This window comes from Pocillopora damicornis, chromosome 2 (assembly GCF_964200805.1).
Source record: "Pocillopora damicornis chromosome 2, jaPocDami1.2, whole genome shotgun sequence".
Taxonomy (NCBI): Eukaryota; Metazoa; Cnidaria; class Anthozoa; order Scleractinia; family Pocilloporidae; genus Pocillopora; species Pocillopora damicornis.
The window spans coordinates 12493578-12521008 of NC_142671.1; the positions used below are offsets into that span (position 1 = coordinate 12493578).

Consider the following 27431-nt stretch of genomic DNA (forward strand, 5'->3'; position numbering starts at 1 on the left):
TCTTACAACAGGACTGTTTGTAAGATGACAATAGTACCCTGGAGAGGCGAAAGCCGAAAAAAATTTTCTTTGATATGAGGGAAATTCCGTCACAATGGATAACCTACCAATTCCGTTCAAAAATTGACTACGGCGTCATGTTACCTCAAAAGCCTTTTTTTTTAGCAATTTGACAAATAATTATTTATTTTTAAGTGTTTATAACATTGTTTCTTCCTCGGAAGAAAGTTTTATTGAAACGGGAGAAAGGTGAGTTTCCAGGGAATATCAACAAACTTTCGCTCTTTGTTAACAGAAAAGTTGACTTTGAATATCTTATTACCTGAAAAGTTTTCAAAAATGGGTTAGCGAGTTGGGTTGGTGAGTTATCATTTCTGTAGTTCGGTCTTTGAATTTTATTTGAGAAGGATAAGTGCACACTTGCAAGACCCCGGCAGATGATCGTATTTCAAATGCAGGAAAGTCTCTCAAGTGAAGATTGGCTGTCTGCTTCTGATTGTTAGCAGGAGAACTTACCTATGAGTAATCATCGCGACAACTTTTACTTACAGTCCCTTCTCTTTTCACTCTAACACTATTTGCATTCCCGTTTTTCAGGCATGACTTTTCAATCAACGAAATTTAAACGCGTCAGATTTTTCTTTTTTGTGAAAGAGAACACTTAGCAATTTTCGCTCTTTTAGTTTAGCTCTTTAGTCCACGCCGTACTTGATCGATACGATGCTCTGATAAAGCCGCGAAAGTATTTAGGAAACTAGACGCCATAATACTAGAAATGATAGTACAATAATGAAACCTTTGTTCGACGGTTCTACAGAATACAAGACAGTAACTATTGGTCTCATTGTTCGCATTTATCGTCACCCCTACGGGGCTTTGAAAATTACTGCGCAACTCTTAAAATACTCGCGCGTGTTACATCTTAAACCATCTAATAAGGTGTATATGTTTCTACTGCGTGTGACACTCTTTTAATATTTGACCTCCTTTTACGGATATTGTTTAACCAGGCGATAACAGTCAACTCTTTGCTTACGGTCACTCTCGTAAGTGGACAGCTCTACTTATAATTCCATACAGAAAAAAAATTATTGTCCACGTCTGTTTGTAAAATGGCAATGAGGAGACAATGAACGAGAATTTGGTTTGATATGGAGGAAATTTTAATTTTCCGAAAAAACAGACAACTCTTTCTAATTTTTTTTGCAAAAGTTGAAATGAGGATAGCTTGAATTTTTCAGGTAAATTCAACGAACTTTTATTTTAAAGACTGACTTTGGAATGGTCTATTGACTGAAAATGTTTTACGTTAGAGTTGGTCAGTTGGCGAGTTACCACTGTGAACTGTATTTGAGATAAGGTTACAAACCTGTTGGGAAATTTTTCCTCTTGCAATAATTCATTCTTATCACTGAAGTCACCTAAAGCAGGTTAGAGCACTTTGACTCTAAGTTTTCGTGAACATTTTTTTCAAAATCGTGATCATCGCTTTCTTAGGCGATACGTTAATTTCATGGAAATAGGATAGAGGCAGAAGTACGACTTAGAAGTTGTTCGCAGCATAATGGAGCTTCATGACTTGAGACAGCATAATCCAGTTTATCCGATTGGTAGGGAGCATATGACTGTGCAATAATTTGCCCAAATAATAAAAATTGTACTGTTTATTGTTTTTTGAAAACAAAGTAAGTGAAGTCCATGCATGGCGTCAGCTTAAAGGCTGGAGTTACATTTGCCGCAATTACGGAAATATTTAAAAATTGAATATTAGATCGTAAACAACTTTTGTCTGCCTTGCAAAATGTATTATTTGAAATGTGTGAGCACTTAAAACTTAATTGAACTTTTGTAGATGCATAAACCTTTCGGATTGTTTCTTTAAAGGTTTTCCCACTTTCATCAGAACGCAATTTCGGCTGATTTCGTTTTGCTTCCTCTTTCTCATTAACAATAGCTCGCAACAAAAATTTATTCGACTGCGACTAAACACTAAAACACCAAAATTGGGTCAAGGGAAAACGCTATCGTGGATGAACTCTTGTAATGAAATTCAATTCCTATAAACACGCAACTGCAGTAACGAGACGAATACAAAACAATTTTAAGACCGCTCCGTTTATTATTTATCATGTGAGATTATGTATCCACGTAATTCTTATTACAAGTACTTCAATCCGGATCAATCTGTGGCGATCGCCATTGAACTAAATTAATTCTCTATAGCATGAATATAATGAGCAAGGACATATATGAGTATATGAGCAAGTAAACAAACCAATTGTGACCAAGGCAATCTTTTGAAAGTCTTTTTAGACCATATCAGGTTATTTCTCCAATTTCACTTCAACGCTGAATCCATTCTTGAGATTTTTAAAGACAATTATCTTTCCTTTTCCTGGGAGAGGGGAGGAATCCGGACGCTTTACCTCAACCCTCGGTTGATAATCGGCAGGAGATCCATGTACGATAACCGCTGAACCAGGGAGGGTTGTTTTCACATCCACTGATAAGGTGACCTCAATTTCCACCTCCCGACTTTCTAGCTCATAGAGTTCCTCCTTATTGACGTCGCCTGACGTTTTCAGCTCCCCGTCGACATTGAAATTCAAGTCAGGGTAGCTGATGCTTAAAAAGACAAATCGGGAATTCTGCTCGACCATGATGCGACATTGCTTGGTCACTTTTGTGATTAAACCACCCTTGGGGAGTTTTGACTTGGCATCAAAGATTACGTAACCGTACAATGGTGTTATGATGGCATTACGTTGTGGTGATATACCAAATTGTACCACGTGTGCCTTATCGTCTTGTTGCAGAACCGAGTACAGCACCCGATTTGAATTCATGTGTAGGCGATCCCAGTTAGCGGTGGCAGTGCTTCTGTAAGAGTCTGTTTTTACAAATATAGCGTACTCGTACTTGGCATTCGTGGAATTGTGCTCTAGCCAGGCTGTTGCATAAATACCGCTGGAGCAGACAGCAGCTACAGTTTGCGAACTTTGAATCTGGACATGTACCTTGAGATCAGATGCACTCGATCTTGGAATGTAATAACTGTTGCCTTTGGTGTCGACTAAAGTAGTATAGCCATCTTTCTTGTTTTTAGAAAGGGGGTTTACAGCTTCGAATAGATCTGAGCTGTCTTTGGTCACGCCGTCCATTTTGATGGAAAATTTAGATGCACCTCTAACTAGTTTGTCTTGAAACAGTGTCGTTCGCGCCTTAGTTGCTGTTCCGCCATTATCTATTTTAATATTACTTCCAAGGCAGACTAAAACATTTTGGAAAAAGAAGACAGATTTCTTAAAGTGAAGCTTAACTTTAGGATGCGGATGATCCTCTTCAAAAAATTGATATTCTGGTTGATGAAAGTCCATTCCAAATACTCCGCTGGATAAAGGCTGTGGTCCTTTATAGGTAACTCCGCCAGCATAGGAAAGTGGACTAAAATTTCGTGCCTTTTTGAGCCTTATTTGCGATAACGTCAAAGTCATCGTCGTTGCTCCAGGAACCTTTGTCCAGTCCCATCCGTTATCTATATCGTGAGCTTTTAGCGCCTCTTCACTATTTGCTATCAACATTGAACCATGGCTTTGATAGGTACCAAAGGCATTTTCTGGTGTTTTCTTCTTTGTGGAGCCCTCAAAGTCCCAGACAAACCTGTTGAAACCTTTGACTGTAACGGCCCAGTCCTTACGACGATGTATTGAGAGAGCAGCAAAGTTCTTGGACCAGTGACCTTCAGGAGAGGGTTCATAGGTTGAGGCTTTCGACTTGAGCTGTAATGGAAAAAATATCTGTCAATAGCTTCATTTGAGAGATCTTTTGAATTAACGATGCAACATGAAAAGGTAACAGATTCATCTTTCGCAAGTGTGGGACCTTAAAGAATACGGCGGTAAGTTAACTCGTAACTTTCACTATATTATTAAATCAATATGTATTCTCGCTTAATGCAAATAGATATCCTGGCCCCTTTTAAACTCTTTTCAAGAGTACAGTTTGATATATGTTGGCCCTTATTAGCCCTAAATTATATACAAAAAAATATAACGTCCAATCAAATTGCCCATGAATTAACCGTAAACTTTATCCCAGTGGATCGACAGTAATGGTGTTTCACGAATTTATTACACCCATTTTGAAATCACTTATGGTCCCTGTAATCTGATTGGCTCTAATTGGTGCGATTTATTCACAAATTGCACCATTTTTTTGCTTTAAATCGCATCTTTTCCCTAGCCAGTGAGGAGGCTACACTAAAAACAAAACAACCAATCAGACTTCAAGGCTTGTTTAAAGTAACCGATCATATTGCAGGAAGATGAAAGACATGGAGTATCATATGGCAAATTTTGCAACTTTTGTTTCCAAAACTCTTATTTTTTTCCTCCCAAAAAATGGATGAATTTAATTTCAAACCAGCTCAGTATTGTATTAATAAAATATTTGAACTGACCAAGTCCTGTATTTGGGCGATTTCAAAACGGATGTAATAAAGTGGTAATTGAACCTCGTGTTGTGCAATTTTGGTCTGAAATCATACTTGTGATTTCAAATCGAACTCGCGCTGCGCGCTCGTTCAATTTTGGAATCACGCGTATGATTTCAGCCCAAATTGCACTCCACTCAGTTCAATTACCATTATTAAGTCTGTGTGATTAGTCATATATTAGCAGCTCATTAACCATTGAGACTAAGCAATTGAAAATCTCGAATCAAATTATCCAATTGTTAATCATTATTTTTCTTCGATTTCCTATGGTTTTGCGATATTCGTTCTCCAAATTTTTTTTCTGACTACTTTTTTTTTATTGTTGTCAATAATCTATTGATACACCAATGTTAGACAAAATAGAGGATGAACAACTTTTATCTAAAAACCATCCTATTTTTTAACCACGCTTTTTTGTGCGAGTATTTGTATCAGAAAATCAAGCTGTTCACTTTTCCCAATCAACTTGATTAACTTACCTCATTCATTATTTTCAGGCATCCAAGACTGTTCATGTACGATTTACCCCTGTAAACCTTTCCATCTTCCAAATACTTTTTCACATTTTTGTCCGATAATTCATACAAACGTAGAAACATGCCTGCGTTTTTGGTGTTTGGAATAGTTATCCCTTTCGGTGGAGTCGATGCCACTAACTGGGATGAATAGGAGACACTGATGTACGCGTATGCCGGGAGGATATTTATCAGAGCCTCCTTTGAAAAGTCTGGAAAACGTCCTCCAACACTGCTTGGGGTAGAGTACTTCACGGATATAAGCCTCATTGTTTTGAGAGCCTCAAGTAAATTTCGTTTAGATGCATCTGATAAAGCAAAGTTTGTTCCTTCTAACAGATATTGCACTTGTGCTGCTGTGTGCAAAGCATGTGGAACGTAGGCAGATGCATAGAACGCTTTGTGATGAAAACCAGTATAATCAGGTTTGATGACTCCTCCGAATGCTTTGTTGATACTCAGGGCATTATCCATCCACTTTTTCAAAGCATCCATATCCCTCTGCCTTTCCTTTTTTTCCTTATCTGTGGTAGCAGGCATCGCCAAGACAATCATCAGTCGAAATAGCAATATTGTGATCATTCTGTCGGCCGTCGTTCCTTTGAACTCGAATTTTGATTGATAAACTTCTCCAAAATCATTGTACCATTTGGCAGTGTTTATCATATTCACCAATCTGGTTTTATTTCTTGGGTCCTGGTGTAAAGAGTTCTTTAGAAGAAAAAGAGTGTGCATGTATCCAGCACCATCTCGATTCATTTCATGATCAAGGGAGCCCATTCCACTTCCATCTGCCCATCCTTGATCTTCAATATAGTCAAGTAGATTGAGGATTCTCTGAAGGCGTGCTTTGTTAATAAACTGCAGTGCTTTACGGACGTTGTTTTTGGTACATGCTAAAGTGCTGAGGTAGTTTCGGAACTCATCCTGTCTCTTTGTCCATTTTCCGCAAATCTTTTGGACGGATCGTTGCACCTTGGCAGCATCTCCAGAACACAGTTTGGACGTCTCTTTATTTACTGTCTTAGTTATCTCGTTGGAACGGGACTTAAGGTAATACTCGAGAGCTAGAGGCAACATAATACGCATAATAGGAAAGCTGAACTTTCTGGTTGGATCAGTTGCTGAATATGTCCTCGTCCCCATTTTACAGTTACGACAAAATAGTGGAGGAGCGGTGATCACAATTTTAGTGAAGCCAGGAGTACTTGAATCGGGCTTACTTACTGTAAATGTTAGTCTATCGTATTCTTTATGGGCATCATTGAAGCTCTCCTGAAGGGTATTCCAACGTCTCTTCATCTCTCCCATGAAATCATAAGTGGTTTGTGTCTCATCAGCATACCAGTTATGTAAGCGACTTTCAATGTGAGCAAGGTGAGTAGTCTTTGAAGAATCGACAGAGGTCGGAAGAGCAGAAGGTTTCTGCTGACTCCAGCGATAAGTCTGCTGCCAAAAGTTACTGGAATCGTACTTTGAGCCAAATTTGGTGATTGTTGGAACAATCTTATCGCGAGATTGTTTTGACATTTTTGCCACAAAGCCAAGTAAATCTATGTAAATGGTATCTTCATGGTTTACAACAAAGTCCATCCTTGTGATCGATAATGAATCCTTGAGGCTGTCTTTATTTTGTTTGCATTCATCGAATGACATCCATATTCCTCTCCAGCCTGAAAATCCCAGGTTGATTTCAAAAGATCCTACCCGCGTAACCTTTTTCTTCTTTTTTTTTTCTGCCAGCCTTACTTCCATCTTACTTCCACTAGAAGGAGTATCCTTGTAGATCCACATTTTAACTCCTCCTCCTTTGAGTTCCTTTCCGTTGATGTGAGCGGATTTAGGAAGCTCGTACCTTAATTTAGATTCTCCGTTGGCACTCGATTTCCATTTCAGTGATGTTGTCCCGTGTTTGGCCACTGATGTCGAGAAAGAAATCTTTCCCTGTTTTTTCGGCACTGTGACGAGGCGGCTTTGCTCAGTCGCGTTTTCGAAATCTAGTATCTTGTCAGGACGCTTTCCTGTCAGTTGTGTTAAAAAATAAATGGGAATCATTGCATGAAGAAATGGGTAGATGAAAATAATTTACCCAGCGTATTATTCGATTCTTACAGTAAAATTGATTTACGCTTTAATTTGATTTAACTGATATACGAATAATTGCATGAATCCTTTTAATTTGATGTGCTCAAACTTTTTAGTATTCATTCTGTAAAGTACATAAGATTCTGCTTATCGAACAAAAGAATCCAGGTCGTGTGATTGTGTGGGCTAAAAAAAATCATTCACCGCATTGTTTACACCAAGAATGTAGATATTTGGCGTATCAAGTACTATCTGTGTTCAAAACAAAATTATTATCCTCGGCTAAAGTAACATACCAGCCGCCTGATCTATCAGCAACAAGGCTAGACCAGTCAGAATGAGAAATGAAAATCCTGAAGTTTTTCTCTTCACAGACATTTTTCCTTAAACAAAAGTATACAAGAGACATATCTTAACTTGATTTAATCACGGTAAACGGTAACAATTTCGTAATTCGTTTTGCAGAAATACCCTAATATATAATCACTTCAAACAGTGCATAAAACAAACCTTAACTAGACCCTGTGAGCAGGGTAACTGGGATACCTGGATGGTACTGGATCCTTGGAATCAAGTGTAGTGATACTACGGGTGTCGGATTAGTATACTGAAATATTTTTTGTAGGGTGGGTGGATTACTTGTGGTCTACATTCTTACAAAAGGAAAGAAGAGTATTAACGTGGAAAAGAACGAAAATGTCGAATTATCTCCCACACAGGTATTTGTGGTAGATTATGTGTGTTGTGCGAATAAATGTAACCAAAGATAAACTGTATTGGTGCCACAGATACCTATTAGTACAAAATGCAGACAGCAGATCGGATACAAAATATAGACTGCAGAGTGGGTACAAAATGCAGACAGAATCTGAAGAGTTTTTACGTCTGGTAAATAATAACATGTCATCTCACAGCTTACCGAGCGTCACGCAATCGCTTTTCCTCGATCAGTCTTCACGATTATTTGCACTATTGTGGAAAATTCGTGGCCCATTTCTTGATGAAAATCGATCGTAATATAATTTCAAGCCTTCAATATAGTCTTCTAACTTTGTGCGCGAGTTGGTTTGTGTGATGTCTGTACAGATTTTACCAACGTAACATAAATAGATGATGTGAATAACAGTGATGGTAAAGCAAGCTTAAAACGGCAGAAATCACCAGAAACTACAACGGATACACAGTTCGCGACTCAATCCGGTCCAAAATTACCCCTCAATAACATCTTTTAGTGTGGATTGGCCGCGAACAATACGACTTGTGTATGCGTCTGTAAGTATTTCGAGCGTTTGCGCTATAATGCTTCAGGTGATCATGATCCAAACACGTTGAAATATAAAACGACCGACAAAAGAGTTTTCTCAGCAAAAATCTCGTGCTCGTCATGTGACCCGGACCTGTCCGTGCATGACAACGTCAATCATCATCAAGATAGCACGTGATCAGCATGTGAACACCTTCACCCTCATTGGATCACAGTTAGTTGTCATGGTGTTGAGGGCCCAATGACCTCTGGGTACTATTGCGCAATTTTTCCATTTTGTGGCGGAGGAAAAAAAAAAAAAAAAAAAAGACAAAAAAACAAAGGCATTTTATGACTGGGCTACCACAGGTATCCCAGTAACAATGCGCATATGATGGTCGGTTGACCCTAAGTTGTCTTTGTTGAAAGCATTTTCAATAGGTGGGTTGCATGAATTAAATCAGTGTACTCTATGTGTTTTATGAATTAGGTTTCACTGACCTCTATTAATAGGAGTCTACCCCTATATTGTTCTCCTTGATATTCGAGGGATGTCTAATTACTCGAATGAAATAAAGCTAAAATAAAAATATGATAAATAACTCAGCTAAATGTAGTGTTTGATCCCTAAAATATGTTAAAGAAAGTATTCTAGCCACACATATTTTTTAGTTTGTATGGAAAAACGGAGAATGACAGACTTGGAAAAATGCCGTAAGCGAACTTGAAAATTAATCTAGTACAGACGCTACTAGTAGACTTTATTTTCTTTTAATCGCATTCATTTGTGCCTCTACGAATTCACCTTTCATGGGTTATGAGGAAATATGGGGTACAAATTCTGGTGTTGAAGCTTTCATTTCTTGGTCTTGTCTCAATTGTGGGAAAATTAAAAGAAGCTGTGGAAGAATCAATTTCTTTCAAACGATTCTCACATCTTCAGGGTACAGATCAAATTTGAAATATCATCAACTCTTTGAGTCTTAATAATGATATCTAATTTGGGAAGAGCCTGTCAAATTTGAGAGACTACCGGGAAAGCAAATTGTTGTTATCCGTTGACTTTTCTTGTAAGTCTACGGTTTACAACTCTTCTGTTTTTAACTAATTCTTGTGATGCTATGGGGCTTTTATTGTAGTACGACAATGTAAGAAAAGGGTATGAAACTGATGAATGCCAAGCTGCTCTTCTTCTGGAAAGTTAAGGTACTGCGGCTACCACATTGCGCTTGTTGATGTTTTTTTTTTCCTACCAAGAGTAAAATGAGTAAATAGAAAGAGACAGTGCTTTTAATAAAGATTCTGTTCATTTTCCCCATCACTTGGATACTGAAGTATTGTTATGAGAATAGCTATGAGCAAAAGCGGATGCCGTGCAATCGTAGAGAAGGGAAAGCAACGAAACACCGAAACAACGAAAGGTAAAAGTCTTTCTCAGTGCGCTGGACAAGTAAATTTGCTCTTAGTGTACGCAGGAGTCCATCACTTGGTGTACGTTGATGTTCCTGTTGCACGAATCACTTTAGCATAAGATTTGAAATCTTTCAGCGGATTAATTTTTTTTCGAACCCAATAATTTAATATTTCTCTTTTTCTCACTTTTTTTTCATGAAGATGTTACATTAAATGAATCATGAATAAAAGAACGAGAATTTGTCTTCATCGAGACAGTGCTGATTTTCCTAATTAAAAAGGATCAAATTAAGCGATATGTGATATCCGACTACTGAAGGAACTGAAGTCAGTAAACAAGCTCAATGAATGGACGTACAGACGCACCTTTACATGAAGTTTTTGAGTTATTTTCTCTTTCGAATACTTCAGGAGCAGTAATCTTGTTCAAACTGAACTGAAACATAATGTGAAAGTATAATATGTGTATCAAAATTAGGTAAAAAGGATTAGGGAAGTAAGTAAAACCGAAGTTAATCATTGATATCTATTAACTGTTCAACGGACAAATTAACTACATACCTCTGGTGGCATAAAGGAACCATCTGGTGACCGTCTCCTTTTTGGTCTCCACAGAAGCTGGGTTCTGTTTACAGAAAGCTACCAGGAAAAATATTTTTGCTATCCAGTAATGGGAAATCTTGAGCGTCTCGGATTGGCTTATCGACAACTGATTAGAAAATCTGCTTTCACTTTCCAAAATGCTTGAGGACAATGGAATCATAGAGCATGACAGCAGTTCAAGCTGTCAGAAACGTCTTACAACAGGACTGTTTGTAAGATGACAATAGTACCCTGGAGAGACGAAAGCCGAAAAATATTTTCTTTGAAATGTGGGAAATTCCGCCAAAACGGATCACCCACTAATTTTGTTCAAAAATTGACTACGGCGTCATGTTACCCAAAAACCATTTTTAGCAATTTGGCGATTCATTATTTATTTTTACTGCAATTATTTAGTTTTACTACAACGAGAGAAAGATGAGTTTCCAGGGAAGATAAACAAACTTTCGCTCTTTGTTAACAGATAAGTTGACTTTGGAATATCTTATTACCTAAACAATTTTCAAAAATGGGTTAGTTTGCGAGTTATCATTTCTATAGTTCGGTCTTTGAGGAGGATAACTGCAAACTTGCAAGACGTCGGCAGAAGATCGTACTTCAAATGTAGGAAAGCCTCTCAAGTGAAGATTGGCTGTCTGCTTCTAATTGTTAACAGGAGAATTTACCTATGACTAATCATCGCGACAACATTTTTACAGTCCCTTCTCTTTTCACTCTGATACTACTTGCATTCCCGTTTTTCAGGCACGACTTTTCAATCAACGAAATTTAAACGCATCAGATTTTTTTGCTGGTTAAAGAGAACACTTAGCAATTTTCGCTTTTGTAGTTTGGTTCTTTTGCGCACGCCGTACTTGATCTATACGATGCTCTGATAAAGCCGCGAGCCAGAGAGTACTAAGAAAACTAGACGCCGAAATACTACAAATGAAATGATAGTTGAATAATCAATCCCTTATTCGACGGTTCTACTGAATACAAGACAGTGAACATTTGTCTCGTTGTTCGTATTCATCGTCGCCTCTACGGGGCTTTTAAAACTACAGCGCAACTCGCAAAATACCCGAGCGTATTACATGTCAAACTATTTAGTAAGGTGTACATGTTTCTATTGCATATAACACTCTTTTAATACTTGACCTCCTTTTACGGACATTGTTTAACCAGGCAACTACAGTTAACTCTCCGCTGACGGACACTCTCGTAAGTGGACAACTCTACTTATAATTCCATAGAGACACTTTTTTTCAATTCCCCTTTTCGAAGCCAAACTCTGTATTTACACATTCCATAAGCGTACGGTCTCTTGTAAGCACTTTCTAAAGTGAAATTTGATAAATCTTTATTTTACGCCTTCTCATTAGGGAACACCCCATGCATAATTTCAATGTACAGTATTCGAATGTATGGGCCGCGCTTTAACTTTTTTTTTTTAATATAAGATAGATGTATTTTGTGCTTCGATTCATTTTATTTTTCGAGTTTTAACATTTGACATCAAGAAATAGTTTAATTTGCTATTTTTGGATCTCCAATAAAAGATTTACTTATAACACCCGCCGATTAACTCTTCCGTAAGCGGGCAATTACTCTAATTTTCTTTGGTGCCCGCTTGTCGGAATCATTCTCATAGGCGGTCAGTTCTACCAACAGACACTTTTTTTCCCAATTTTCGAGGGTTTCGGCTAACGAGAGAGTCGATTTTTACTTGGCTGCTAACGAATCTATAGCTACATTCACTTTCATGACTTTTTTTATTAGTCGCTGTATAGGATGTCAATTGGAGAAATGACAGGGGTAAATTATGAATTAATGCTGGACAAAATCTCCACCCCCACCGCCCCATTAAAAAAAAGAGTAACCCACTTCACTTGATGAGAGAAGAGCTGTATTGTTTGTGCATTGATTTGGTCGATTCACCATCTCTTGAGTGGGAGGTTTGTAGGTGTCATCTTGTTTGATGGACGGATAATGTGGATATGTTTTTTACTGACCTGTATGTCAAACACTTTGGCACCCTCAAGGGATGCAAGCAGAAAGTCTCGTAAGAGACTTCTGCAATAAATTGTGAAATTAGATAACGATTCAGGTTTTACGTGAATTTTGGATAGCAATTTCTTTTTCTTCCAACAGCTTTCCAAAAAATTCCTTCGCTGTAAAATACATAAATTCAAATGTCGTAGCAATTAACATTAAACCATTTAACTTTTATGTAGACTGACATGAACCTTTTGAGTGTTTTCATATCAAGAGACTAATTTTTAAGATATGAAACCATCGTAATGAATTCTTAAAACCATGTTTGACAACTACAACTGCAATGAATAGAAAAAATTCTAGAAAGAGACAGGTGTATACCTCCATTTATTTTTTCACGTAATGTTCCGCATCCACCTAAATACTAACGATTGCTTTAATTCAGTGTAGATTAACATTTGGTGATTCCCACTGAGTTACATTAGTTCTCTAGAGCAGAAAGAGAGAGATATAAGACGATGAAGATCCAAGAAATCCATTTATTGTCCCCTTAGACAATATCCTGGTTATTTCTCTAACAATGAATCCGTTCTTAAGATTTTTGAACGCGATTATGTTCATTTTCCTAAGGGAGGTAAGGAGGGAGAACGAGGAGAGGAAAGCACGCGCTTTACTTCAACACGTGGTCGATAGCCAGCTGAAGGTGCAAGTACTTTCACCGTAGAATCAGGGAGGATCATTTTCACCTCCACTGATATAGTGACTTAGAGCTCGAGTTCACCACTTTCTAGTTCATGGAGCTCCTCCCTATTGACTTCGTATGGGATGTTTTCATGTCCCCGACGACATTTAAATTCAGGTCAGGGTAGCTGATGCTTAAAAAGACGGAATAGGAATTCTGCTCGACCATGATGAGACATCGCTTGATCACTTCTATGATCAAACCACCTTGAAGGAGTTTTGGTGAGGGCTGAAAGATCACGTAGCCGTACAATGGAGTGATTAGCATGTTGCACTGTGATGATATACCAAACTCTATTACAGGTGCCTTATCATCTTGTTGCAGAAGCCTGTACATGCACCAACTGATTCCTGTGTTTGCGCCTCCATATAGTGGTGGCAGTGCTTTTGTAAGAGTCTGTTTTCGCGACAATAGGGTACCCGTATTTCGCAGTCGTTGAACCATGCTCTAACCAGGCTGTAGCGTAGATACCGCTGGAGTCAACAGCAGCTCCAGTTTGAGAGTTTTGATTTTGGACATGTGCCTTGAGATCAAATGAACTTGATCTTGTAATGTAATAAACGTTGGCTTGGTGTCAACCAAAGTAGTGTGTAGAATGTTTCTAGAGAGAGGGTTTACAGCTGCAAATACATATATATATCTGAGCTGCCTTTTTGGTAACGCCGTCTATTTCAATGGAAAATTGAAAATTGTACCCCTTACCAGTTTGCTCTGAAATAGTATAGTTCGTGCTTTAGTTGTTTTTTGATCATTATCTATTTTAATGTTGCTTCCAAGACAGACTAAAACGTTGTAGAAAAAGAAGAAAGACAATGAAGCTTAATTTTACGATACGAATACTTTTCGGGAATCCATCCCATATACTCCGCTGGATAAAGGCTCTGGTCCTTTATAGGTAACTCCGCCGACATATGAGAGTGGACTAAAATTTCGTGCCTTATTGAGCCTGATCTGCCATAAAGTCAAGTTCAGTGTCGTTGCCCCAGGAACTTTTGTCTTGTCCCATCCGTTATCTATATTGTGAGCTTTTAACGCCTCTTCACTATATAGCTACTTGCTATCAACATTGAACAGTAGCTTTGATAGGTACCGAAAGCATTTTCTGCTGTTTTCTTCTTTGTAGAGCCCTAAAGTTTTGTGTTTGACAAACCTGTTGAAACCTTTGACTGTAACGGCCCAGTCCTTACGACGATTTATATAGAGAGCAGCAAATTACTTGGATTAGTGACCCTCAGGAGGAGTGCTAGGGAGCTGCATGAGGCTTTGGATTTGAGCTATAAAAGAAAAAAAGGTCACTGTCCAAAGCGAAATACAACTGAATGATATTAACAAATATCCTTATTCGCGATATATACTACGGTGTCATAGAAGGATTTCCAGCCCTGAGAAAGGCCTTAACAGCACACGAAAAAACAAAACGATATTTTTTTCTCGCGTGTTTGATATCGCCAATCAGCTGCTGACACGTCACTCGCCTTTCGCGCCACACAGTCAGGTTGTTGAATGAACGGCAAAGCCTTCACTATCTCAATCCAAAGTCGTTTGTCGGAATTCTCTCGGATTATGGCTGCTAAAAAAACACAGAAATATCCGTATCGCTTACAGATAGCAAGGTTAAACTTTCCCTGAAGGGGAACAAAATCAGATGCAAAAAGAAAAACCGAAAGTTACGTATTCATTGGCTTTTGTAGTGGCATTTCTCGCGGTTGAGAATGAAAATCGGCAACCGGAAGATTTGCCGCAGGCCGATTTGGCTGTGTACTTGAGAGATTTAATTTCGTCTGTGGGTAAGGACAAAGTCAATACCTGAGAATTTTGTATATTGCAATTACACCCTTTGAATTGTTGTATTTGTAATTACTCAACGCTTTTTTTCATACTGATCCTTAGCGACAGCGCACTTTACGATTTTTGTTCGGGAATTGTCGATCGTTTTGTTTCATTCATTATAACTAGTCTGCTTTTCTTGTCAGTAAAAGGCTATTGTGTCAATATAATAAACAAAATAATACATGGTTGCTTGTAGACCGATATCTCAACTCGTTCGCGGGCTTACGAGCAAGCTATCGAGTTGAACACTCAAAGGAAAATTCCATATCTACGCGCACCTATGTGTTATTCTCTATTTACCGGTAATGTATTTATTTTCGTTTTATTTGACAGTCTGAGCGAATTTGCGATGCAACACACAACAAGTTAGGATATGCCCCATGAATTCATTTGTTTCGGAAATAAAATCAAAGGAATAAAGTACTACACTGTCTATTCCTTTACATAGTAAACAAATTTTCAGTCACGCGCCTAATTAATCATATATGTATCAATCACGCGGAACTAACATAAAGCAGAGTGAGTTTTAACCTCTCACCAAAATTTCCAGACAATATCAATGGCTACGTACTTCTTTTCAGTTGTCTATCTCGCCTTAAATTAATGACTAATTAGCCTCCCCCATCTAATACTTTTGCCATGATTATAGTTTGGTTCTACATGAGACAGCTATTATCAGCACCGACATATTCAATTAGGGCGATTGAACTGTCTCTTTTTGTGAACATCTACTGAAAATACCGATTAATATAGAGTGACGGCTCGTTTATCACTGAGTCTAAGCAACTAATTAAGCAGAAATGAGACGCATCAACTCGAGGTTTGACAGATTGTAAACAGAGAACAACATGTATAATATGTGACTTGAGGAGAAATTTTAATATTTAGCTCCTAAATCTTAAGGTTTCTCTAGTTCCCGCAATTATTACATTATGCTTCTTCAAATTTCGCCTCTTTGAAATGAATAATTTTTCTTACTTCATTGTAATACCATTTTAGAGAGCAACATAGTATTGAAGAACAAAGGGGCCATCGTTGTTCTCCCGAAAGTGAAGCTTGACGTTATTGTTTAAACCCCCCCCCCCCCACCCTAAACCCTAAATTAATAGTGGGGAAGTTTCGGATAAATGTTTTTTTTGTAATATAGTCAAGGTAGGTTAGCGTATGTTAGTGGGACTTTGTCACAAAGTCATGTTTATCTTATTTTCGGTTTTCATTCTAATTTTTTTAATTAAAAAAAAGATACCTTTAATAACAATATCTATGTACTGAAGGGCTATCCTGTATAAATATTCCTTACCATGTTATTTAATGAGCATACAACCTTAAAAATAAATTATAGTCTTCGTCAGCCTCAACATCTCGAGTCAATCTTGAACGATTCAACTCGATTTTCTGTCATGATTTCTTTAAATCTAACGTCACTTCTCTTTTCGGGGAGGCTCTATGTTAGTAGATCTTCACCTTAATACCTCCACCTCTTGATTTATTTTTAAGAAATGAAAACACTGATAAAATTTGCGTGATTTTCCAAAGCGGTATGATTTCAGTGCCATTTCCGCTCACTTGACTCAAGACCACAAATTTGGGTACAAGTATAAGATGCACCCAGACAACGTAAGACCGCCTATATTATTGTTGGTAGGGTATAGTCCTACCTTTACGTTTTTGTTAATTTTGAAGCTATTGTACAAAACATAGAATTGTTTCATTTATTTTAAAGACATTCAGGAGGAAAAAGACCTCAAAGGAACGAAAAACGTCTTTACTTAAAAATGCAAATTTCAGTATAATGCTTAAGTTTCGGAAAAAAGTAACAGTTGATAGTCGTGCCTCTCACTCACAATCGTGAGATAGATGTGCCGGAAAGTGAACTCTTGAAATATTATCTTATAATAAGATTTATAGTGGTATTTTGAGGTCAAAGCATTGAGACGATTAACGTAGAATGAGCAATTATCTTAAACGACTGGTAATGCTAAGTAATGCTTTGTGATGGTTTGTGAGCAAATATGAAGGCCGTGCATTTCCAGAGAATCACATTTTCACTATGAAGTAAGACTGGACGAGAGAAGTAACTGGAATTGCCTCACCAGCATATATGGAGACAATTTAAATTATTATAACACATGACACTGAAAAACATTGATTTCTTGGGATTTACTAAAATAATAGCTTAAAGACAATTCTAGCCATGAGAACTAGATTTGAACTTACGTTTAAGAGGTTAAATGCTCGATTTTGTTCTATTTTTTTCTTATCAGCTTGGCGTTACTAATAACGCGCAAAAAGGAAATGATGTACATTTCCAAAGCGTTTGTTTAGCTTGGTATCGATTCTTATCACTTTTTCATGAACCCTTTGACAACTGAAGTCAGTTTGTTTACTCGAAGATGAAAAGTTAATTGAGTAAACAAGTTCATGTATGAAAACTGACCTGGTTGATGAAACTGTTTCCGGTCCCTGCTTAAGATGCAAAAATAATATCTTTTTCTGTATTCTTAGTTGTTATTTCGATTACTTTTGGATATGACAAAAAGTGCAATTATCATAATGTCTCCAAGACAGATTAATATCTATCCAATCCGTTTACGAATTGACGCGACTGGAGTTAAAAGCTTTCAAAGATTATTTTCGTTATTCGTTCGATTTAAAGGTGAAACTTTACCCCCACTGGTTTTTCTGGATGTTTCGGACTTAATGGCTTTTTTTTAATGATCTCTGAGTTTCGTTCTCAGTCGTCTCAAACTCTCCTAGATTGTGACAATATGATTACTCACAAGACGAGGAGAAATTTATTCCATTCGCGTCAAGGGATTAGTCAACCAAACAAGATTTTTGTAGGCGAACTACAAGATTTAATCAATGACGACAACTCGTGATCCTTCAACGAACAAAGGTAACAAAGCGGTAGAACTCCTTTGGTTCAGTAAACATAACAATTTCAGTACCGAGGTGAATTGAATAACTCACGCGAAGACGATTTCGTGTAAAGGAAACCACACATTGACAGAGATCTCGAGCAATTGGCTGAAACATGGCTGTTACCGATCAGAATATTTTTGTGATGGTTTTTCTGAGCATCTTTTCTTTATTCATCGTTACATCAAACTCCTGCGTTTGCCTCTTGGTCATCTCGAAGAAAGCTCTACGAACCACCACGAATTGGCTGATGGTGTCACTTGCAGTGTCGGACATATTAATAGGAGGAGTTTTACTGCCTGTTTACCTCATCGAGCCATTTTCGATTGTAACAGGTTATTTAGTGAGCGTAATTTTACTCTCAGGTGTTGCAAACCTATGTGCTGTCACATACGATCGATATGTTGCAGTGATCAAGCCATTGGAATACCCGTATCGAGCTCCTAAGATACGAAGAAGGGCTCCTTTACTTTCCTGGTTACTTTCATTGATTTACTCTTTACTGCCTCTGTTTTGGAACACTGATGTCAACCTCACAGTGCATAAGGTTTACATGATTTGTTTACAGGTTTTTGGTATCATTGTGCCTTACACTTTAATGACTTTGGCATACGTGCGAATGTTTATGGAGGTTCGAAGGGGTCTGACAAGGAACGAACATCTGAAATCCTTCAGAGTGCACAATCACGAAGGAAGACGATTATCTTCGGACGCTAAGGCGGCAAAAGTGTTTGCCATATTTGTTTTAGCTTTCCTTCTCTGTTGGCTGCCAATCATCTACATAACAACTGCAAAAATTGTTAATAGGGATGACGTCATTCCGGAAGCCCTCTCCGTTTCGTCTTTGTTTACAGTGGCGACATGTTCACTGTTGAATCCACTCGTGTACACTTTTCTCAAACCGGATTTCAAGAAGGCCATTTGCAACTTCTTTCGGACGCGTTCTCCCACAAACACGGTGTTAAACGGGCGTGGTGTCTCCTCAGAAGGAGGAATGCGAACTAAAATGAATGTCCAACAAAGGAATTTAGAACAAGGAAAAATACATTCAATGGAAGATTTATCCCAGTTTTCACTGGATTGCAAATGAGTTTTTATGTCCGACGTTACTAGATTCTTGTCGTGCCTAAAATGTCACTTTTAAAAAACAATTTTGAAGTTCAGCATTTTTAAGGAAAAATACAACTTTTTAATGTATTTTTTAAAACGGTTAACTTAGAGACTCAAGTTTGTTCATTTAAATTCCTTACATTTCGATAAATCGAGGCTGGATGCCCGGATCAGTTATCAATTAGCATAGAACTTCCTGCAAAAAAACATATCACATCTTCTCATTGAAATATTTTTCTAAGCTAATTAGAGGCGGCGAGGTGTTTGTTAAAATTAATTGAGTGGTGCACTTAGAAAAGTTCCCCCAACAAGGGCTGGGGGGCTACAACCCCCTTTCCCTCCCCCCAGGTCCGGTGCATTTGACTCCAGCAGCTCCAAGATCACATGACTAACGTATCAGGATGACTGGGCTTGAGTTATATTATGGTTAGGATTTTAGAAAATAACAGGAAGGACAAAAAAGTTCATTTTGCCCTTAAAGCAATGCGCCTTCTTTAAATTATTTTCAGAATTTATCGGGGTTCTCCCCCAATACTGATTACTACTGACTGAAAAAAAGGGATTTGGTTCTCAGTGAACGAACGAGTATAAACCTAACGATAATATTATTCATAGTGGTCTATTCGAATCTTGCGAACTTTCTTCTACCTGCTGTGCTATCGAAAGCGGGCACATCAATGTGATTAATAAGAGAAACTCTCAATTAACAATAATTTTTTTCTGAAAATTATTTCGATAAGTTCATCATTTTTCAATAATAAAAGGTGGGGTGAGTAACCCTATCAAATAAGAAGATCACTTGATCAAATATGTGGTCATTTTGAATAATGAAACTCAAGGTGTGTTGTAAATGTAAATCTCCATTGACAATTTAATTTTTGAAGGCCTCTTGGAAACGAAACTAGTTTAGGTCTTCACATGAACAGGGCTACATTCGTTCCCCAACACCTTTCATGTCACCAAAAGCAGTACCAGGTTTCGATTCCCGTATTCAATTTTTTTTGGAAAATTTTTTTGATTGAAAGAGAACAGATGAACCCTGATCTCTACTTATGTTCGTCACGAGTCTCTCGCCGGACCAAGGCATTAATAACCATGAAAGCTGAGCTCATAATACTGCTTTGAGCTCTGCAAAATGTGCCGCGATGAATTACTCGCGTGGAGTCTGTTTTTATCCGTGTGCAAAAAGATAATAATCTGCAAAGCCTCTAGCCTAAATTAAAACGGCGTTAATACCTATGAAAGCTTAGTTGTTCTCTGCAAGGCTTGCCGCGATGCTGAGTGAACAACTCTCGAAGACCTTATGTTTATCCGTAGGCTGAAAAGTAATACTTTTCGGACCCTTTGGCCGATATTAGTTAAGTGCTGATCCCTAGAAATGCTTAAATCCTAATAATTCTGTGGTCATGGTAAGATTTTCGGCGAATGAAAATAATTGCCCTAGTGAAACCCATATTTGTATTCCAATAATAATTCCGGAAAATTCTGATCTGCCATTTGCGTTGAAGCATTATTAATTTGAACGTGTGGCAAAAGTCTTAATAGAAAAGAGGTTGTTTGTAAAGATATTTCGGAAATATTCGTAATCCTCGATTCTGGCGTTGTATTAGATGTGCGTCATAACGTGATTCGTCAATTAGTTTGAATTTATACACCGCAACACGATATCGCTAACAAAAATGAAATGAAAAATTCATGATAGTTACCGGTTGTCCCACATTGGACCGTGTGAAAGGAATAATGCCAAAATTACATTTTCAGTTCGACAAGCTGTTGAAATCTCTCTGATTGTTGCAGCCCAAGATCGTATTAATGAATGTTCCGAAATTCTGATCAGTGCTTCTTGTAGCAAATTAAAGCGAAAAGGCTGCGCATCAATGCATTTTGAGAAAGTCGCAGTCTTTGCAGTCAAGATTTCCTGATGGTTTTTTTTTCTTTGTTTACCCTCGTAAAACGTTCTCGATAAAAAACGCCGTAGAAAATCCATTCCTTAGAAATTGAATCAGGAAAATCATAGATAAGTTAACTGGCAACGCGATGAAAATTGGAAACTGTCTTCCTCTGTTAATTTTGTTGTAAAAAGAATCGTTTTTAAATTCCTCTCCTGAGAAAAAAGACAAAAAATAGCATATGGTTACGAGCTGTCTCCAAGTGCTAAACGTTAGTGCTAAGTGCCGAAGGGTAATAACAGATTGCCGAGATAGACAGGGCAAGCGTGCATACCAAACAAAAAGTGTCCGTTCATCGTCCTTATTGGTACAAAGATAATTTCACATTTCAATTTAAATTTGAATTTGAATGATAACTTACTGAGAGCTCAACTTGCTCTTTCATTAAATCTGCGTGAAGTCTTCTGGATAAGAACTCACCTTAAGATATATGTTTATAAGATGTTGTTAGGATTTAAGACTAACTACCCAGTGACTGAAAGCGATATACACACCAATTTTTAGGTTCGAGACTCTTCGATTGAGAAACATATTTTCAGTTTTGTCTCTTTAAGAAATATCGGCTTTGATAGATTAATTTTGCTTACATCAATATAAAGCTGTGTCCTTCAGGATGCTGGTCTGCCGGACGCTAAGTTAATACTTCAGAAAGATCAGAGAATAACGAAGAGCAAGAGTTTCATATCTTGGGATATGACAGATGGCTGAAAATTCCATCGTAAACGTTATGATAACTATTTTGTCCGTAATAGTAGTGGCTGCTAACGTAACAATATGCCTCTTGGTCGTCGCCAACAAATCTCTGCAAACTTACACGAATGGATTCCTCGTTTCTCTGGCAGTATCCGATATTTTACTCGGTGCTGTACTGTTTCCTGTGTTTCTAACGATTCCGGAATCGGCCACCAGCGGATATATTGTCTCTGTGATTCTGTTGTCAGGAGTTACCAGCCATTGCTGCATCACCTTTGACCGACTCATTGCTATCCGCCATCCGTTCTCGTATTCTTATCTAATACAGAAATACTTTACGAAAGTGCTACTGACTGCCTGGGTCGTGGCAGTTGTATTTTCGCTAATACCACTCTGCTGGAAAGCTGATTCCCGTCTTTTGATTCACAAAGTTTACATCTTTGTGGAAATCGTGATTTTTATCTTTGTTCCTTATATGTTGATGTTTGTTGCTTACTGCTTGATTTTTGCGACGCTCCGCGAGCATTTCAAGATCGTTCAGGAGATGACGGTATCGACAAGTAGGAGGGAACAAGCGAAGAGGCTCTCATCAGAAGCAAAGGTTGCCAAAGTTTGCCTTATTCTGATCGCTACTTTTGTCCTCTGTTGGCTGCCGATCATCTACATGACATCAGCAACGGCGCTTGGTAGACCCGACATCGTGCCTGTTCTTTTGCCCAATATTTCCATATTTACACTGGGTCTGTCGTCCTTGATAAATCCTGCACTGTACACTTTCAAGAAAGAGGACTTCAGAACTGCTGTGAGAAAGATTTTCAGGCGAAATATGAATGCACAGATTCATCCGATTAGTCTAAAGAATCATATAGAGATCACACAAAAAGGGAATACTACGCATGACACGGCTCTCCAGCTGAGAAACCCTACCACTGGTGTCTAAGTATCGCAATTAATCAAGTAGATCCCAACCATTACTGTTCATGCACTGCCGCACTGTGATCAAAATTGCATCAGTCCTTTCATACCTGACTGAGAGATGGTTATTTTGCTTTTTAAAAGTACAGAGACTAAATGGAAGCGGCGAAAACGATCTTCAAGGGAAATCTAAATTGGTGGACTGCATGTGCCTGCAGTGGTCAATCGGGCATTGACAGCAAGTTGATTTGTGAAGCTCTCAGTATCTTTGATATCCTTGACCCTTTACATCCTAAGCATATTCTCCATACTGTTCTCTACACCTTTTTTTAACTTGCTCACAAGGAGAACTTGTTTAACGATCAAGAGCTTCTTTAGTTGGCGATCATTTCCTTTTTCTCGTGACCTGAATGTGTGACCCAGGGGTGATATTTTAGAGAGAGAGATTAGATGCGAATCACTCTCAGGGGTTGGAGGTTAAAGCATCCAACTTAGTGGACCGTATTGGTTGAACAATACTAAAGGGAAAATCACACCTGTAACGACCTCACAGTAGACAGCACGAACAGGAATAACTGGTTTCCTTCACATTGAGGCCGTGCTAGTTCATCAAACAAAATTTGAAAAAATTGAAGACTCCCGCTTGCAAAATATAAAGGGAGTAACCGCCGAAGAGTTTGATCATCAAATTGGAAATAATAATCAACTCATATGAATCCATGAACCAGTGAATAAAAACAGTAATTTATTAAATTAATGAACAATACGATCATTCAATAAAACAAAGACTGAAACAACTTATCCTTAGTCAATCGATCGTTCGACCGCTAGTCTGTGCTAGGCTTGTGGTTAGCTGAAATGAGCCAAAGAGTGGGCGCGCGCAAAATGGCGTGGTTCCCTGAAGACCACTCCATCGTTTATCGCTCGCCTGCCCCTTCGCTTTTCTTCGACATACAAAGAGCCTGGAACAGTCTATTGAATCACTTTGTCATACCCTGACAGGAATCAATAATTCGCTCTCAAAGACGATTACAGTCAATCGATCGGGTAATAGAGAGGCATATTTAACCCATGGCTGGATGGTAGAGTAATTTATCAGCCAGTTAAGAACACCTGAACCATTCGGCATACCTCCAATCAGGTAAATGTAAACCCTAACCCTAAGAGTAAGAGTAAACTTGCGCTACATATTTCAAACTTTAGTCTTTGAATAATTTATGTTACCAAAATGTTATGACTAATTTTACGTTTCATGATTTTCTCTTAATTCTCATATCTTTCAACGAATTATTTCCCATGTAAACTCCACTGTAATCTAGAAAAATCCATGAACAGATATTATCATATTTTAAACTTCAGGAACTGATCACATTCGACTGTCTGTTTTTTTGTTTTGTTTTGTTTTCATTTCACCCCGCTGGCACTATCACGGCGTGTGAACGATTCACCTGAATTGTAAAAATTATCTCTCACCCGTAAGTGAAAATTTTTACCATAGACTTCGTTTTAGTTTAGTTGTCATATCGACCTGAATCTGATATTTTTTCCTATACTTTTTTGATAACGCAGACGAAGACATGGAAAACAAGATTCTCCGTTCCACTGCATTATAGATAAGCACCAATATGTAATATGTTTCTAAAGATTGCGCAAAGAAAGGAAATTATTTCTGGCACAGTAATCATCCAAAATTAGAAAATAATTCGCTCAAAGGTGGCGTCGTACTAGTCTTGTTTAGTCTTGCGCAATATTTTTCATCGCTACACCTCATCTAAATGCAAAAAAGGCTCTGGAAAACCCACCTATCAAACAAACACATTCAACATACATATCCCCTCGGGGGTGACAAAACTTCTCTTCTCTGGCGGTAGTATCCATCTCTTTCTGCTTCATGAAAACAACTTGATTCAGGTTGAAGAGATTCCAGAGTTACTGTAAGGTGAATTAGAGTGCTTTGGTTTCTTTTTTATCACAAAAATGTCATTAAATCCTGTTTTAAGATGAATTTCTTTTACTACCCACTACTCGGCGATCTACAAAATATTTCAACACGCCAGGTGCATCTTTGATTAAAAAGTAATCAGCTGAAGGTTATTCCAGCGTGGCCTGCATATCCCCTTGAAATTAACTTGGACGACCTTTCAAATTGAGCGAAAGTTTCGCACCTTTTGATCTTATCACCGCAAAATTCCATTTAGGATGACCTCCACATTTTGACAAAATTTACACGTTGAGAAAATGAACTACACTTATCTGAAAGCCATTACCACTGATTCATATCTGGAGACAGTAAAGGCCCTATCTTTCAAGTAGCCCTTGGTGCAGATAAAAATGGCCTTGATATGAGGAACTTAAACTTGCTTAAATCGACCAAGAAAAGCTTCTCATAAGACACATGGTTAAATTACTGACAACAGATTCACAGAGGTAAAATTCAATTACAACAGTTCATCTTTTATTTTTTAAAGTTTCACATTATTACAAATTTACTAAGATATCTTTCGACAAAAAGTTCACCAAATTACCGGCTACCGTGAGGAAATCTAAGCATGACATCTCCACATAAATGATTGCAGTTTAGACGAGGATATAAGTTTTTTAAGGAAAGTAAGAATATTTAAACCACCCCTAGTAAGATAAAATGGCGGTGGCATAAAACTGGGTAATTTCAGATAATTTGCTGCCTATAGGAAAATAATTTTACTTGTAACTTTCAGTTCGCCACTTAACCAAAACATAACGAGAAAAAATTATATTATTCAAATCCTTTAAGTTTTACCTTTTTCGTGTTTATTGTTCGGTGAATTTTTTTTTAATCTCTTCTTCTTACTAGCAAATCATTCAAACGATACCCCCCCTCCCCCCCAAAAAATAAATTTTTTTTTAATCAAGAAGCAAAACTTTTTAGAGATTGCACCCGACTCATTGCAGCCATCAGTGGCCTCTGATAAAACATTGAAAAACGTTTAATCCATTCAAATTGAATAATTCATCACGTCATGAAAATTGATTCACGTATTATTCATCCGTTCGCTCTTGACAACCTTTCATCGTATTTGAAGAAATGTGTTATTGTGCCTCTGAACAAAGGATAGCGGTATACTGATAGATATTGCGAAAGCGAAGAAGCTTCTCGTTCGTTTGCACTCGCAATTGTCACTAAAAATATCACGGAACAGCAGAATGGAATATTGATTCTGAATGTGACAGACATTTGCCTTTAGGCAGGAAATGAACATAAAGTGTTCCGGAAAATCAAATGCGAAGCAAAAGCCTTTTGGCACTGAGCTAAGCATTTTAATTGGTGCATGTGTGTTGATATTCCTATCATTTCCTCGCCTATGCAAATAACAGAATTAACATTTGTTTAATATTTCAATAGATGTTATTAGGCTTTACTTGCGATGAGGCAACCAGTATTCAATACCACAAAGGTGGGAATACACATTACAGGGAAGTTAAACAGTTCGATAACAAGAAATCATTTCTTCACCATTGTTGAAATACTAAAATGGTAGATGTAACTTTGCACTTCGTCATTTTAGCCTCTATGTCAATCCTCATTGTGGCTGCCAATATCATCGTTTGCGTATCTGTAGTAACAAACGCTCAACTTCGCACTTACACAAACGGATTTCTCGTATCTTTGGCCGTTTCAGACATTTTAACGGGCGGACTCTTCTTTCCCGTTCACCTTAGTGGGCCATATTCGCCTGTAGCTTTCACAGAAGGCTACTTGGTTGCTTTCGTTCTGTTGGCTGGTGTTGGCAATATTTGTTTGGTCACATGGGATCGTTATATTGCTGTTACCAAACCGTTCCAGTACAAGGAAACAGTGAAGAAACACTTCTCAAAGATGATTATCGTGATTTGGGCAATTTCCTTACTCGTTGCTCTCTTACCTCTGACATGGAAGACAGATTACAATATCGTCATTCACAAAGTGTATCTCTTTTGCTTAATGGGCTTTTTTGTTGTCATCCCGTACGCAGCAATATTTCTTGCTTACTACAAAATTGGTCAGAATTTGAGGAAACACCAACAGAAAATTCGCAAACACTCTAACGCCACTGGTTCTCATAAATGCAAAAGAATGAAAGCAGAGGCTAAAGTCACCAAAGTTTTTCTCGCTATTGTAATGATATTTGTGTTATCATGGTTGCCGATCATTTATATGACAACAGTTACCAGTTTGAACAAGCTTAACTTATCTCCTGACGCTCTTCAAAAAGCTTCTCTTTATACCGTGGCACTTTCTTCCTTGGCAAATCCTTTACTTTACGCATTTGTTAAGCAGGACTTTCGGCGGCAGTTTAAAAGACGCTCAGCGCGCCAAGGGATAAGTTCTGTTTCTGCAGCTGCCAATAAAATGATGGAGCCTCCAACGGCACCTTGTAGGACGGAAAAGGGCCGCAAAAAAAATACAGTCATTTACGTCAAATATTTCTCCCTACGGAGCTAAATATAAAAAATGTAAAAATATAAAAAGCATTTCCTACACCTGTAAATGATGTTATGGTGGACAAATTCCGGTAAGTTTCGGAACAAATTCACGAAAACGAGGGAGCAATCCTCCATATCATTCCCAATCATTCGTAAAACAAAACCCACTTTGTTTCCTTATATCTATAAACAGCAACAATAACAGAATAAGTGCGTAAAAAGATAAGGCAATCTTCTTTTCACCAAGGAACTCAGCGAAAGATTTGGATGATATATAAGCAGACTTCGCCAGCAGAACAGGTGTCACTTTTGTGCGTTTATGCCGAGCGGAAGCAAGCATGAGGTGGGGGCGAGGATTGAGTCACGCGCGTGTTTCCTCGCCTCACGCCCGTCTCACGCTCACTTCGCGCCCACCTCGCGCCCGCCTCTCGGTAGCTTCGCACCATAAACCTCACCACCCCCTCGCCTCAATATGCATGAAGACTAACGCCTATTC

At 38.1% G+C, this 27431-nt stretch overlaps 4 protein-coding genes across 4 annotated transcripts; 3 read left to right on the forward strand and 1 right to left on the reverse strand.

The window, feature by feature from the left end:
* Positions 1-1883: 1883 nt before the first annotated feature.
* LOC149049943 (uncharacterized) lies at positions 1884-10183 on the reverse strand. The gene is made up of 5 exons (XM_089196614.1): positions 10118-10183; positions 8840-8893; positions 7392-7478; positions 4975-7031; positions 1884-3779 (listed from the first exon to the last, which is right to left on the reverse strand). The coding sequence occupies exons 3-5, from the start codon at positions 7471-7473 to the stop codon at positions 2325-2327; spliced, it is 3594 nt and encodes a 1197-aa protein (XP_089052740.1). The 5' UTR covers positions 7474-7478; positions 8840-8893; positions 10118-10183; the 3' UTR covers positions 1884-2324.
* Positions 10184-17509: 7326 nt separating this feature from the next.
* Positions 17510-19730, forward strand: LOC113677706 (histamine H2 receptor). The gene has a single exon (XM_027194546.2). The coding sequence runs from the start codon at positions 17941-17943 to the stop codon at positions 18913-18915; it is 975 nt and encodes a 324-aa protein (XP_027050347.2). The 5' UTR covers positions 17510-17940; the 3' UTR covers positions 18916-19730.
* A 1364-nt stretch (positions 19731-21094) lies between these two features.
* On the forward strand, positions 21095-23289 carry LOC113677837 (adenosine receptor A2a). The gene has a single exon (XM_027194677.2). It carries the CDS (start codon positions 21585-21587, stop codon positions 22515-22517), a length of 933 nt encoding a protein of 310 aa, XP_027050478.2. The 5' UTR covers positions 21095-21584; the 3' UTR covers positions 22518-23289.
* A 2714-nt stretch (positions 23290-26003) lies between these two features.
* On the forward strand, positions 26004-27055 carry LOC113677846 (beta-1 adrenergic receptor). The gene has a single exon (XM_027194688.2). It carries the CDS (start codon positions 26004-26006, stop codon positions 26952-26954), a length of 951 nt encoding a protein of 316 aa, XP_027050489.2. The 3' UTR covers positions 26955-27055.
* The last annotated feature ends 376 nt before the right edge of the window (positions 27056-27431 follow it).